General features: G+C 43.7%; 1 protein-coding gene across 2 annotated transcripts in view; it reads right to left on the bottom strand.

The window, feature by feature from the left end:
* Window positions 1-15615, bottom strand: part of CADPS2 (calcium dependent secretion activator 2) — a 644998-nt gene that overhangs the window by 253488 nt on the left and 375895 nt on the right. For both annotated transcript variants that reach the window (XM_060244821.1, XM_060244822.1), the window contains exon 13: window positions 14873-15060. In XM_060244821.1, the coding sequence (XP_060100804.1) occupies window positions 14873-15060 (188 nt within the window). The remainder of the gene's footprint in view (window positions 1-14872; window positions 15061-15615) is intronic.

The following is a 15615-nucleotide window of genomic DNA, read 5'->3' as shown; positions in this document are numbered from 1 at the left end:
ATTGTGGTTTCACTGAATGATAGTGAGACTTTCATGTTTGAAAATCCCCTGACAGCAAAAGAAATGCTTAAGAGCCTACAAGAGTTTTTTGGGTTTACTAGTATTAAATCACAAAGAGTATGCATATAATTGTGAAAAATATATATTTGAACTGAAGCAGATGTCAGAAAACCTAGCCATCTGTGACTTTAATCTAACTGATGAACAAAAGGCAGATTTTATGTTTGGGACCTTGGGGGAAGATTTTTCTGCATTTGTGAGTGTGCAGAGTTAAAGCCAAAAGAAAAACACAAATACTTCCAACCAACTGCTAAAAGAGTTGCAGGAGGAATGCTCAAAAAGGTCGAATGGCTCAAGTTACATTTCTAGAAAGAACCTGAAAGAGCAAGTCCCACCCAGAGAAAGGGAGGAAAACCAATTATTGCATTGCTTTAATTGTAGCTGTAAAGGGCCCCATGGTGCAGAGTGGTAAAGCTACAGCATTGCCGCCAAAGCACTGCTCATGACCTGAGTTCGATCCCAGAGGAAGCTGGGTTCAGGTAGCCGGCTCCAGGTTGACTCAGCCTTTCATCCTTCCGAGGTCGGTAAAATGAGGACCCAGCTTGCTGGGGGGGGGGGGGAGTGTAGATGACTGGGGAAGGCAATGGCAAACCACCCTGTAAAAAGTCTGCGGTGAAAACGTTGTGAAAGCAACGTCACCCCAGAGTCAGAAATGACTGGTGCTTGCACGGGGGACTACCTTTACCTTTACTTAATTGTAACAAAAGGGGTCACTTTGCAAAAGACTGTAGAGAGTGACCAGCTAAGGGTAGTTTTTCTAAGATGCTCAGGGAACAGCACACCCAGAGAGGCAATTTTAAAAATCCCAACGACGATGAACCACGTTCATCTGAACTGGATGCAAGGAATGTGGTACAGATATCCATAAGAACTGCAATGTTCCTCAGGGAAAGCAAAATGGACCACATCACCAAAGGACCTCACCAAGCTACATTTGACTTTTTCCTGCTACAATAAATCTGAAGTCCTGGTACTTTTGAACAGTTTCCTCATTACTCCCGGAAAGGGTGGTGGTGGTAAATAAGTAGACTATCTAGAAAAGAGAGCAGCTATCTCTTTCAGACCAAAATCAAAATTGGATACGGTAGTAGAAGCAAAGACTACCATCTCAAAAGCTTGCCATTCCTTCAATTCATTATCAGGAAATCTGCTCTAGGTGCATAAACACTTGCTCCACAAACCACACAATAGCTGCCATATCTATGGGATTGTCATTGCTCTCCATTTGTTTATGAATCTCATCACTCCAATGAACACTGTCACCAAGGGACTGGGCACGGAGTTTACCTATCTCGGCCCTCACAAGATTCAATACCAACGTAATGATCGTTTTGTAATTGTCTTCATTCATGCTTTACTAAGTAATGCATGTGTAATGTAATGTATATTAAATATTGCATTTTACTTCAATCTTTAATAAGCATCTTATAATAATAAAAAAAAAGAGTGTTAAGATCAACTTTTTACAGCCCCTGTAATGCAACTCAAAATGTGGGTTCATCAGTTTCTTCAACCAGTAGTTGTAGTCTGGATCTTTGTCTTTCCCCACCTGATTTTTACAACAGGAGACAAAACCCTCGATGTTTCTAATCACGACCCACAATACAAACTGTCGAGATAGTCATCCGACTTCATTCAATGGCTTGAAAGCCACTGTTTCTCATTCAAGGACTTCAGCAAAGTCACAGAACTCTAAATGCCTTACAGAAGACCTGCTGAATATGGTACACACCATTAGGGATTGTAGAATCTTTCGGGCTCAGGTGCCGTGTTCTACTGGAGAAAGTTTTTCTTCCAGACGTTTCGTTCTCGGCTGCGGAGAACATCTTCAGTGGCGTTGCAGCCGGAGCAGGTGCTCTGACCTTCTGACCCATCCAGTCCAACACTCTGTGTCACACAGTGGCCAGTATATGTGTGTGCGTGTATATATATACACACACATATACATACATACATATACACACATACACACACACACATATATATACTGTGGCTAATAGCCACTGATGGACCTCTGCTCCATATTTTTATCCCCTCTTAGAGCTGGCTATGCTTGTAGCCGCCACCACATCCTGTGGCAGTGAATTCCACATGTTAATCACCCTGTAAAGTAAGAACATAAGAGAAGCCATGTTGGATCAGGCCAATGGCCCATCCAGTCCAACACTCTGTGTCACACAGTGGCCAAAAAAATTATACACACACACACACATATATACACACTGTGGCTAATAGCCACTGATGGACCTCTGCTCCATATGTTTATCCAATCCTCTCTTGAAGCTGGCTATGCTTGTAGCCACCGCCACCTCCTGTGGCAGTGAATTCCACATGTTAATCACCCTTTGGGTGAAGAAGTACTTCCTTTTATCCGTTTTAACCTGACTGCTCAGCAATTCCATTGAATGCCCACGAGTTCTTGTATTGTGAAAAAGGGAGAAAAGTACTTCTTTCTCTACTTTCTCTGTCTCATGCATAATCTTGTAAACCTCTATCATGTCACCCCGCAGTTGACGTTTCTCCAAGCTAAAGAGCCCCAAGCGTTTTAACCTTTCTTCATAGGGAAAGTGTTCCACCCCTTTAATCATTCTAGTTGCCCTTTTCTGCACTTTTTCCAATGCTATAATATCCTTTTTGAGGTGCGGCGACCAAAATTGTACACAGTATTCCAAATGAGATGGCACCATCAATTTATACAGGGGCGTTTTGATACTGGCTGATTTGTTTTCAATTCCCTTCTTAATAATTCCCGGCATGGCATTGGCCTTTTTTACATATTTCACATATTTTTTATTGCAATCGCACACTACAACTCATGTTTGAAATGGCTACTGCAATTTTTGGAGGAAACTTTGGGTGGATGTGTCAGACAAAGAGCATTTGGACATTATCCTTGCTCTTTTTTGGGCTTCAGTTGAAAAAATGCAACTGTTTCCAATTCCCACAGTTATTAATCTATTCAGTGCAACAGGAGAGCCACAGGATTGAAGTGCAATGTATTAGAAAATAATGTCACGAAACTGGAAAATGCAGTTAGCAAAACAATGCCCATACAGAAAAGACAAAGAACAATGTCAGGATTTTACTTCAAAATTCTGAAAAGAAAGTTTAAATGTGCTCCAGACAACAGGAAACAAATCAAAACAAAACGTTGGCCCAAAACACAGAGGGATGGAATGTGAGATCAGAAAAATGCTTAATGCATAAAGCTACTGGAAGGAGGTCTAAACAATGCACAAATACTGAGGGAAAAAGTTCTATGAACACCAAACATGATGAGGGCTAGAATGTGAGCCTGCAAACAAACTGGACTGAAACTGAAGCAAAGTCCTGAAAAAAGGCTGGGAAGAGAAAAATTCTAAAAAAAAAGCTTCATGAGAAACAGAATAAAGAGACAGACTAACAACACTTCAGCCTGTGAACGCTGACTGAAAGAAACAAGTTTAAGACTTCAGAGTCATTCAGCAACAGCACTTTGTTAGCAATAAGCAACTCTCTTATCTACTCAATGCTGAGAAAGCAGAGTAGAAAATGGCACCCTGGAGCTATTCCAAGTCTTTCATAATCCAGGGAGATGACCAGATTTTATTGGCTAAAGTTCCCATCTTGTTTTTCTGGACAATCCCCACTCCTACTCTGGGAAAGCCAGGTATGAATACCAGTCTGCTGTGAATGGCCCCACTGATGGTCCTCCTGATGGCACCTGTTTTTTTGGCCACTGTGTGACACAGAGTGTTGGCCTGGATGGGCCATTGGCCTGATCCAACGTGGTTTATCTTATGTTCTTATGTTCTAAAACTCACTGGATGAAGTTGGTGAAGTCATCAATGGCATACATAGCATATTTTACAGCCAGGGTGGATAAGGGAAAGGAATAGAGGCAGCAACAGAGAGCTGCTTCATGGAAAAGGGCAAAGGCACTATTTTCTCTCAAACCAAAGAGCTCCTTTTTAAGGAGAGATGATTCTCACTCCAAAACGCCTGAGCCCAGTACATGCAGATGGCTGTGTTTTCAACCTAAAATGCTTGGTAGAGCTGCTTCAAGGAAAGGCATCTGGGCAGGCAGCAGAAGATTGGTAGGCTATCCTGTCAGCATATACAAATGATCAATAAGGCATTAGGCTAGTGACTTCTGAGATCATGCTGATCTAACTGACAGTCAGTGTCAAAATGACTTCAGTGCTTTTCAGGTCTCAACAAGGTGAAACCAGTTCTGACCGGCATTTGGTAACGAGTGCAAAGGCTGAGTGTCTAGTGCACAATGACTCAGCATTTGTAACCCATTGGTGCATATCCTATGTAAAAAACGTATATAAGCAGTGCTGTACTGTTCACTGTATCCTTCTACTCTAAATGGTTTGCATGGCGAAGCACTTTGCTGGTGGATGTAAATTATGTAAATAAATTGTATAGAGTTAAGCACAGAGTGTCATTGGACTGCTGCTTGCTATATTGACTCACCTCCCAGGGCTAACAATAACAATAAAATGACAAGGTTATGGGCCCAGTCCGCTATGCTCTGGTGGCTTTAGGTGAGGCCAGCCTGCTGTAGTGAACCGAGCCAGAGTGGATGTCTGCTGCCATTGTTTGAGAATGAGAGCGAGGACGAGCTCCATCAGGCTTTGAACAGCAGTGCAGAGAAGACTCATATTTCAGCATGGCTCATATTTCAACAGCCCAGCTTGTCGAGAAGCTCACCTCCACAAACTATAGTGTGTGGGCACTCCGTATGGAGCATTTCCTCAAGCAAGAGGGTCTGTGGTCGATGGTCGAAGCACCCCCAGCCCAGCTTGATGATGAAGACGCAGTAAAGAATGAGAAGGCGCTGGGTAACATCGTCCTCAGTGTGAGAGACGACCAACTGGTTCATGTGTGTGGTAAGACCACTGTGAAAGCAGCTTGGGACAGTTTAAAAGCGGTCTATGTACAAAATACTGCTGGCTCCCTGATTGCTATTACTCGTCGGCTATACAGGACAGTAATGAAGCTAGCGGAGTCTGTCAGGGCACACTTAAATGCCCTGGCGGAATGTTGCCAACAGCTAGAGCAGAGGGGGGAAGACTGTGCAGAGGAAAACAGAGTACACATAATTCTCAGCTCGCTGTCTGCTGAATTCAACACGCTCATTACTTTGCTTGAGACAGCTGAAACAAGCAAACTGACCTTGGCATACGTCACCAGTCGACTTCTCGAGGAGGAGAAGAGGCTACAGGAGTCAAGTTACACTCAGGCTTGGCAGCGATCCAGACTGGGGGAAAAGGCAAAAGTCAGCACCAGCATTTCCCTTGACGATGCCAGGAATCGGCAGGGAGAGGCATCGGAGGTTGCTCTAAAGGTGCGGAAATGTTATTGTTGCGGCTCAACGACACATCTCAAGCATGCCTGTCCTGAGTGGAGGAACAGACGGCGACAAGGAGGAAAATCTAAGAGTTCAACAGATTGCTCCAAGGCTTCGCTGGTGGTGACAGATGCTACTGCTACTCCAGGAGTATGGATTTTAGACTCGGGGGCATCATAGAATTTCTGCAGAGATGAACATTTGCTCCACGACAAAAAGCCTTCCAATCTTCAGCATGTTAGTTTGGCTGATGGATGTAATTCTGAAGTACTATGTCAGAGGCATGTAAATTTTCTGGCTTTGCAGCACACTTTCTCTGAGGTTCTATGCGTTCTTTCATTAGAAAACAATTTACTGAGTGTGCCTGTCTTAGATAAGGCTGGGTTTACGGTCACTTTTGTTGACAAAACATGTGATGTCATAAAGGGAGGGAAAGTGCTAGAAGTTGAGAGATTACAGAACAGTATTTACGTTCTTGAGAACTCATCGGGAACAACTAAGTTTGTAATCAACTCTAACCTCATGACAATTGTGTACATTTGATTCACTGGAGATTGGGGCATGTTAGTTTCCATGCTATAAACAAAACATTCTCTATTGTGGGGAAGGGAAGTGTGAAAGATTGCAGTCAATTCCTTAACTGTGAGGTATGCAAGTGCACTAAATCACAAGCTTTCCCCATAGCTCGCAAGAGCGATAGAGTGTCGGCAAGGCCACTAGTTTTAGTGCATTCAGACATGATTGGTCCGTACCCCAAAAGCCACTCCAATAACAAATTTGCTTTAATCCTAACTGATGACTACTCCGGGTTTTCTTGGGTGTATGTATTAAAGCAGAAATCGGATGTATTCACCACTGTGAAATACTGGTACAAAAAGGTTCAGAAACAGCTGGGTAATCTGTGTGCTATTCAAACAGATATGAGAGGAGAGTTTATGTCCTCTGCGTTTAAAAGGTGGACATACATGGGATATCTCACAGGGTGGCTAATGTAGGAATGCCTCAGGAAAATAGGGTTGTTGAACGAAAAGGTGAGGTGTTGCAAACAATAATGCATTCTATGTTAAAGGATGCTGGATTACCTATCAGTTTTTGGGCATAAGCTTTGAAAGCTGCTTGCTATGTTAGCAATAGACTCTGGTCTAAACCCATTGATAGCATTGGGTATAAGATGCTATACAACAAAAATCCCAACCTAGATCACCTAAGAGTGTTCAGTACAAAAGCTTGGGTAAACATTCCGGTTAACCAAAGGAGAAAAGGAGGTGCAAGATCTAAAAAACTTCTATTTCTGGGTTACCAAACCAGCATGAAAGCGTATCAGTTTGCTAACAATCAAAAGAATATTAGCTTCAGCAGATCTGCTAACTTTTGTGAACACCAGGGGTGGCAAAGAATCCATACCAATGATTTGCCCGATCAGGTTGCACTGCCGAAAACAACTGAGGAACAAACCACTACTGTAAAACAGGAGATAGGTTCTCCTTCATCTAGTGTCTCTGAAGGTGAACAAAGTGCATCAGTACCTAGAAGGTCAACAAGGAGTACTAAGGGTGTACCACCTGACAGATATGGGTTTGAGAGTACTTCAGGGAATCATGTTTATGTGAGAGAGCCACAAAGCTTTCAAGAAGTATTGAATATGCCGAGACTGGAAAGGGCTGCTTGGCAGGACGCCATGCAGAGGGAGTACAGCTCATTATCCGAAAATAATGTGTTTTCTTTGACTTGTCTGCCAGTTGATAAAAAGGCTATTGGGTGTCGGTGGCTGTACAAAGTGAAAACACTTCCAGATGGTCAAATGCAGAGAAAAGCCAGATTGGCTGCTAGAGGTTTTTCTCAAATAGAAGGTGAAGACTATGATCAAGTGTTCGCTCCGACTGTAAAAGCAGATACTTTAAAAGCAGTGTTGTGTAAAGCAGGGCAAGACAAGATGCAGGTACATCACTTTGATTTTACCACTGCTTACTTAAATGCACGTCTGGAGAAAGAGCTGTATATGGAACAGATACCAGGCTTTGAGAACTCAAACAAAACTTTGGTATTGAAGCTCAACAAAGCATTATGTGGCTTAACACAAAGTGCCAGGGAATGGAACCAGTGCTTGAGTAAGGCACTGATTGATTTTGGGTTTGAACAAAGCATAGCTGATCCCTGTATGTTTTGCAAAACAATTGAGCAAACAAAATGTTACTTATTAGTTTTTGTGGATGACATATGTTTTTTGTTCCACACTGATACACAATTGAAATGGTTTATGGAGTCAACTCAAAATCTGTTTAAAATAAAACACGTGGGTAACATACGACACTGTTTGGGAGTTGACATAATCAGGGACTCACAAGGATGCTTTAGTCCGAATCAGAAAGAGAAAATATTTAAACTCCTTGAAAAATATAACATGCTGGATGCACATTGTGTAGACTCACCGATGACAACAGGTTATAAAAACGAGTCTGGTGATAGAGTATTTGAGAACAGGTCTATGTATCAATCTCTAATCAGTTCATTGCTGTATATTGCCCGTTGGTCCAGACCTGACATATGTTTTGCTGTACACGTGTTGTGCCAGAAAAGCTCAAATCCTTATGCTAAGGACTGGGTTGCAGCAAAAAGGGTACTCAGATATCTTAAGGATACAGCCAACTATACATTGGTGTTGAAAGCTAATGAGGCAGAACAAATCACTGCCTACAGCAACTCAAAATGGGGTGATAGGCAGGATGGTAGATCCACAACAGGGTATGCCGTGTACATAAATGGAGCATTTATGTGGAGATCATTAAAACAGACCTATGTGGCCACTAGCACTTGTGCAGCTGAATACGCTGCACTTAACGATTGTGGAATACAACTAGAATGGCTGTGCCAATTACTGCTTGACCTAGGAATGCCATGCGAACTGCCAACACGTGTGTTCTGTGACAACACTGCAGCTAGCAGACCCACAAGGAATAAAACCACGAAGCAGTCACATTAACATCAGATATCAAAATGTTAAAGATGTTGTGCAAAGGAGGTTAATCGTGTTACAGGATTGTACATCTGGAATGAATGTGGCTGATATGTCTACTGAAAGCTCAAGTGTGGACAAGTACACAAATCTGAGGTCTAGATTAGGTCTCACTGCCTATGCCTCAGGGGGAGTGTCAGCATATACAAATGCTCAATAAGACATTAGGCTACTGACTCCCGAGATCATGCTGATCTAACTGACAGTGTCAAAATGACTTCAGTGCTTATCAGGTCTCAACAAGGTGAAACCAGTTCTGACCGGCATTTGGTAATGAGTGCAAAGGTTGAGTGTCTAGTGCACAATGACTTAGCATTTGTAACCCATTGGTGCATATCCTATGTTAATATGTATATAAGCGGTGCTGTACTGTTCACTGTATCCTTCTACTCTAGATGGTTTGCTTGGCGAAGTACTTTGCTGGTGGATGTAGAAGAAGAAGACGAAGATATTGGATTTATATCCCGCCCTCCACTCCGAAGAGTCTCAGAGCGGCTCACAATCTCCTTTCCCTTCCTCCCCCACAACAGACACCCTGTGAAGTGGGTGGGGCTGGAGAGGGCTCTCACAGCAGCTGCCCTTTCAAGGACAACCTCTGCCAGAGCTATGGCTGACCCAAGGCCATTCCAATAGCTGCAAGTGGAGGAGTGGGGAATCAAACCCGGTTCTCCCAGATAAGAGTCTGCACACTTAACCACTACACCAAACTGGCTCTACACCACTCAGAGTCTCAGAGCGGCTCACAATCTCCTTTCCCTTCCTCCCCCACAACAGACACCCTGTGAGGTGGGTGGGGCTGGAGAGGGCTCTCACAGCAGCTGCCCTTTCAAGGACAACCTCTGCCAGAGCTATAGCTGACCCAAGGCCATGCTAGCAGGTGCAAGTGGAGGAGTGGGGAATCAAACCCGGTTCTCCCAGATAAGAGTCCGCACACTTAACCACTACACCAAACTGGCTCTCTACACCAAACTGGCTCTGTAAATGTAAATTATGTCAATAAATTGTATAGAGTTAAGCACAGAGTGTCGTTGGACTGTTGCTTGCTATATTGACTCACCTACCAGGGCTGACAGTAATAATAAAACGACATATCCATCAAACCCAGTCATCAGCTGCCTGCCCAGTCTCTTTCCCTTGAAGCAAAGTTTCTACCAAGCATATCAGAATACAAGCGCAGTTTTGCAGGCAGTGGAAGACTGGGGAAGCTTTTGCACAGTCAGTAATATTCTGACGCAAAGCTTGCCCTGAGTGGCTCCAGACTGCTGCAGAGTGGGGCTTCCTCAATGAGTGGCTGCTCAGGCATGCGGTTTAGAGAGCACTGATTTGGGGATCCTTAGCAGAAAGATGTGCACCTAGCAAGAAAGAGTAGGTTGCAATAAAAAAGGTGACTGATTATCAAAGAAGAAGAAGAAGAAGAAGAAGAAGATGATATTGGATTTATATCCCGCCCTCCACTCCAAAGAGTCTCAGAGCGGCTCACAATCTCCTTTACCTTCCTCCCCCACAACAGACACCCTGTGAGGTGGGTGGGGCTGGAGAGGGCTCTCACAGCAGCTGCCCTTTCAAGGACAACCTCTGCCAGAGCTATGGCTGACCCAAGGCCATGCTAGCAGGTGCAAGTGGAGGAGTGGGGAATCAAACCCGGTTTTCCCAGATAAGAGTCCGCACACTTAACCACTACGCCAAACTGGCTCTCCACACCTAAAGGAACTTTAAATTTGAAACTAAAATTGCCATCCACTAGCAATCCAAAATTAGTTGGTTACATGGATGTAGACTGGGCAGGAGACAAATTAGATTATAAATAAAAAAAATAGGTACTTGTTCCTGTATGGAGGTGAACCAATCTCCTGGGCCAGTAGAAAGCAAACTACAATAAATTTGTCTTTCACATAGTCTGAATATATAGCATCTGTTGAAGCATGCAGAGATCTGTTGTGGCTAGATCAATTACTGAAGGACTTTGGAGCTGATGAGCAAAAGCCAATTCAACTTAATGAAGACAACCAGACCTGTGCTAAGATTTCTCAATCAGAAAAAATGGCTGCATGCACTAAGCATGCACTAATTGGTGTGAAATTTCACTTGGTTTGTGACCTCGCTAAGAAGGGAATAATAGAGATAGAGCACTGTTCAATGGAAGAGATGATGACCAGCATCCTGACCATGCTTCTATTAAGACACAGATCTGAAAAAACTGTAAAATAAACTAAACCTTGAGAGCTCTTGCATGCAATGTTGAAGGGGTATTGGATATTGTAACTGCATGCAAGAGGATGTAGGAGGAAAGGGTTAAGACAATTATCTCTAGAGCTGCCAGGTCCAACTAAGGAAATATCTGGGGACCTTGGGGGTGGAGCCAGGATGTGACAAGCATGATTAAACTCCAAAGGGAGTTCTGGCCATTATATTTAAAGGGACTGCATGCCTTTTAAATGCCTTCTCTCTATTTGGAAATAATAAAGGATAGGGGCATCTTCTTTTGGGGCTCATAGAATTTGACCTCTTAGTCCCATCTTTTTGAAATTTGAGGGTTTTTTTGAGGAGAGGCACCAGATGCTATGCTGAAACTTTGGTGCCTCTACCTCAACCCCCCCGCCCCTCAGAGCCCCAGATACCCACAGATAGATCCCCATTATACCCTATGGGAATTGGTCTCCTTAGGGAATAATTGAGTGCCCAGCAGACATTCCCCTCCCTTCTCCTGCTTTCTGATAACCCTGAAGCAGGGGGAGGGCCTCCAAACCAGAGGATCGCCTGCCCCCAACTGGGGATTGGCAACCCTAATTATCTCTCAGATACACATGGCAATTGGCCCCAATCTTTCATCAGATAGATGTTGAGCCACTTTGGTCATTGCTTGTCTTCTGTTTCCATCTTATATAGGACCTCTCCTTCTTTCTCTTACATGGGGTTAGAGCTGCAACAAGTTAACCTTTCTGAAGTTAATTTGTTCACAATAAATTAAATGTGCCTACATGAGTACATCATGCAAGATGTGCTTCTATTTTTTTAAGTAAAATTTCTCTCTCTTATTACCATTGAAGTCAGATCATCTTTGTAATTTTTAACAGCATTTCCCCCTTAACTGGGAAACATAGAGGATTGGGGATACTATAAAGTTTCTATGCATCTAAGGGGAATGATTTATTTAAAAAAAAACTTTTTAACCTAATAAATATATGGCTGATAGATTGCCATTGCTTGGGGCATCATGTTCTTGCAATCAATTTATCTAACATGGTCTGCAGATGCCAAGAGAACACCCAGAAAGAGAAAGACAAATAATGGTGTCTAACAAATCAGTCATAAATCCATCACATTGTCCTATTGCACCCATTCTTATCTCTTCTACCTTGGAATACCATGGAATTTTTTGAGAGAGCCAGTTTGGTGTAGTGGTTAAGTGTGCCGACTCTTATCTGGGAGAACCAGGTTTGATTCCCCACTCCTCCACTTGCACCTGCTGGAATGGCCTTGGGTCAGCCATAGCTCTGGCAGAGGTTGTCCTTGAAAGGGCAGCTGCTGTGGGAGCCCTCTCCAGCCCCACCCACCTCACAGGGTGTCTGTTGTGAGGGGAGAAGACATAGGAGATTGTAAGCCGCTCTGAGTCTCTGATTCAGGGAGAAGGGCGGGATATAAATCTGCAATTCTTCTTCTTCTTCTTTCTTTCTTTCTTTCAGTCAAGGGATGCTTGGTAGGGATGACTCAAGATATTATGCTGTCACAGGTGATATGGGCTGGAAAGCAAACAAACATAGTACTTCTGCCTCCTGCCACGCCAGCAGCTGGATAATAAAATAAGTAATTGTGTGGCATTGTGTGTAGCATAGCCAGGAGACCCTAAAATTGTCTGATAGCCTGAAGTTCTAGCTCTTTTAGCATTACGCACCACTAAGTGGCGAGCTAGACTCAGCCATCTTCACGTGAAGGGGTGTGGAACTGAACCCGGTTCTCCAGCTTAGAGTTTGCTGCTCTTAAACACTACACAATGCTGGCTCTCAGATGGAGCTGATGAGGAAGGTGAGTCCCAGCAGTGTTTCCCTTGGACACAGATGGTGGAGGGGAAGGTCCAGGAGTCAACAACAGCCACAACAGGTTTCCTCATCTCTTACACTGCTGCCCTTCTCAAATTGTGGTGCCCCAACTGGCCGCCAGTGCGATGAATTGGCCCATATCAACCAGATCTCAAGTCCATCCCTTGACTGAAAGGAATTCTATGGCACTCCAAGGCAGAAGAGATAAGAATGGGTGCAATAGGATAGCCAACAGGCAAGCTTGTGCCTAATTTGGAGGGGAGGGGAAAGAAAAGGAAGGAACAAAGTAAAGATAAAAGGCAGAGAAAGTAATTATCTAGTAACCTGACTGAACACAGACTTAAACATGAGCCTTAGTTATGTTTAGAACCGCTATCTTTCCTGAAACCCATTTTATTATATTTGAACAATAATCCCTAAGTAGTTACTTGACATATGAGTAAAACAATCTGTTTCATAAAATCATACACCCATCCCAACCTATCAACTAGGAAGCCAGAAAGCATCAGCATGACCCTCCATTCTAAGCCCCCCCCCCCCAATTTTCACAGTATGTAAACAAAAATGATGCCATAATTTGTTACGTGATCTCTTAGTTGTTTCTAATACTTTTCTTTTGGGAAATTTTTCTACAGGAGAACACAGATTACATAAAATCTTAAATTAAAAACATGGTGACTGCCTTTTTCTACTCTTAAGTGCAGAACTGTCAAATCTGAATTGTTCTATACTAGCAATAAGGCCCACTGTGAAGAGAAATACAACAGATGCTAGAAATTTGCTGTGGGTGAATGTCATGGCTGTGACAGCGGAGCTGGGGAGGGAAGGGAAAGATAGTGGGAGGCAAGGTATGTCAAGAAGGCAACTGCTATGAAGGGAAATGGAGAAAGTGGAGAAATGTGGAGTAGAGTATCAGAGAAGGATGGTAGATTGAGAAAGAATGGATGGGGCAAAAGAGATAGGGGTAGATTGCTTTCCATCTCCTCCCTTCTCTCTGCAGACTCTACCTAGGAAAAGTACAGTTTTTCTCTGCAATGGGGACCAAAGCAGCTTACATCATTCTCCTTTCCCCCTTTTGACCTGCACAACAACCCTGTGAGGTAGGTTAGGCTGAAAGTCTGTGACTGGTCTGACATCACCCAGTCAGTTTCCACAGCAAGAAGCTGGGTGTGGCAGAACTACCGCATCACACTGACTGTCATGGGGGGTGGGGGGGTGGGTGACCTCAGCAGGGTATAATGATCCAGAGTATACCATTTTCTCCAGGGGAACTCCCCATCTGGAGAGCATTCTGAGTGATCTCCAGGCCTCACGTGGACACTGGGAACAATGGCTCCCCAAGAGGAAATGGCTGGTTTGGAGAGTGGAGTCTATGGCATTGTACCTGTTTGAGTTCCCACTCTTCCTCAAACCCCATCCTCTAAATCCCCAAACTTGATATCCTTGAGACACACAATTCAAAAACACGCTTCTCCTAAAAGAAATTCATACAGAGCACATACATGATGGAGGGAAATATCAGTGCCGGATTAACAATTAGACCAAGTGGGCACTGGCCTATGGGCCCCCATGCCTTTAGGGGCCCTGGGCTCCCCCCCGCCAGTTCCCCCCTGCTTGCAGCCCTCCCAGCCTGCACACACAGCCAGCAACTGAGCCACTCTTTGCCCGTCCTGCCTGGAGCAGCTGCTGCTGGTGTCGTCACCAAGTTTGTCTCTTTGCCTCTCCCCCACAGCTTTGTTAAAGGGACTTTTGAGAAGGTGCCTGCAGGCTGCAACAGGGGCCACAGGCAGTGGGGCGGCCGCTCCAACGCTGAGATAATCTGTGAGGGGCCTCCCGAGATTTTGACCCCACCACCACCACAGTAACTGTTTGCACAAAGTCAAACTTATTTTATCCCCACACAAGTTTCTGTTTACACAACCAATTTTTGGGCACAATGACATATAGGGGGAAATACATTAGGTGTTTCAAAAGATCCTGTACAAGCAGAACGGCATCGTTTACGTTTCTATTTGTGCAAATCCATTATTCTTTTCATCCATTATAAATATAGCAAACACCCACAACCCCCTATCCTTATCCTTGCTACACACACATGTGCTTGTTTGCATCTCCCTCTAGAGTGCTCCCTGGGAGACATGCAACACACACAAACATATATCTTGCTGAGAAGTGAGAAATGCCCCTCAAACACAAAACCTTCCCAGAGCTTGCATGTATTTTAGACCAAAGCCCTCTTTTTTGTATAAAAACATTTTCACTGCACTCCAGAACTGATGTTGCTGTTCCATATAAACTGAACTCTTGATGCTCATTCATGCCACACAACAAAAAAGTGGGAGGAACTCAGTCTAAACACATCGCTCGTTTCCCCTCATCACACAGCCTAATGGCATCTGCTGCATGACTGCATATTAAAAATACCTGTTGCCATGAACATGAGAAGCACAAAAGGCAAAGCTGTAATGGAGCAAGGTTGGGTCAATGACAGCGCCATTCTCTGAGTGTTCCATCAATTCATTCAGGTAGCAGAGATGGCGGTGGCATCCTCTCACACCATAACGAGCGCAATATTCATCTAGTACGAAGACCTGGCCTGGGCTAAACCAACCCTGTAAAGAGACGGGGAGGGAGGGGGAAAGCATCATTTTAATGAAGCCAGGTTGTTCTTTTTTTCATTGTTTTCAAATCAGATTCTCTCATTGAGAAAGAAAAGGGGGGGGGGGAGATCTTGCATATATTAAGGGAAACACTTGTAATGCTACTACATTTACAACAATTCAGCTTATGACAACAGCTTACGACAACAGAAGTTCAAGGGGCGAGGCTCCTAACAACAACTTGACTGAAAAGTGTTACAGTGTCGTGACAGTTTCTTTTACTGTACTTCAATGCGGTAAAACCTTCTAAAATAACAGAGACACTAAAATAGTTAAAATTGGTTTCTGTGTGTTAGCTCAAATACAGGAGAACAATAAAAGGGAGATTCACAGTAAATGAAACAAACCTTCCATTTTCAGATATTATGTTTGGAGATATCCAGTCGCATGTACTCCCCACGGTCCTCCTGGTACACGCAGTCACCATTTTGTCTGAAGTGGGTATATTTCAGAAGAAATGGTGGACGTGTGTATCAGGAAGATCATGGGTAGTTCTCAGTATGTAGA

This window comes from Heteronotia binoei, chromosome 8, assembly GCF_032191835.1.
Source record: "Heteronotia binoei isolate CCM8104 ecotype False Entrance Well chromosome 8, APGP_CSIRO_Hbin_v1, whole genome shotgun sequence".
Lineage (NCBI taxonomy): Eukaryota > Metazoa > Chordata > Lepidosauria > Squamata > Gekkonidae > Heteronotia > Heteronotia binoei.
This window is presented reverse-complemented; position numbering and strand designations above follow the sequence as displayed.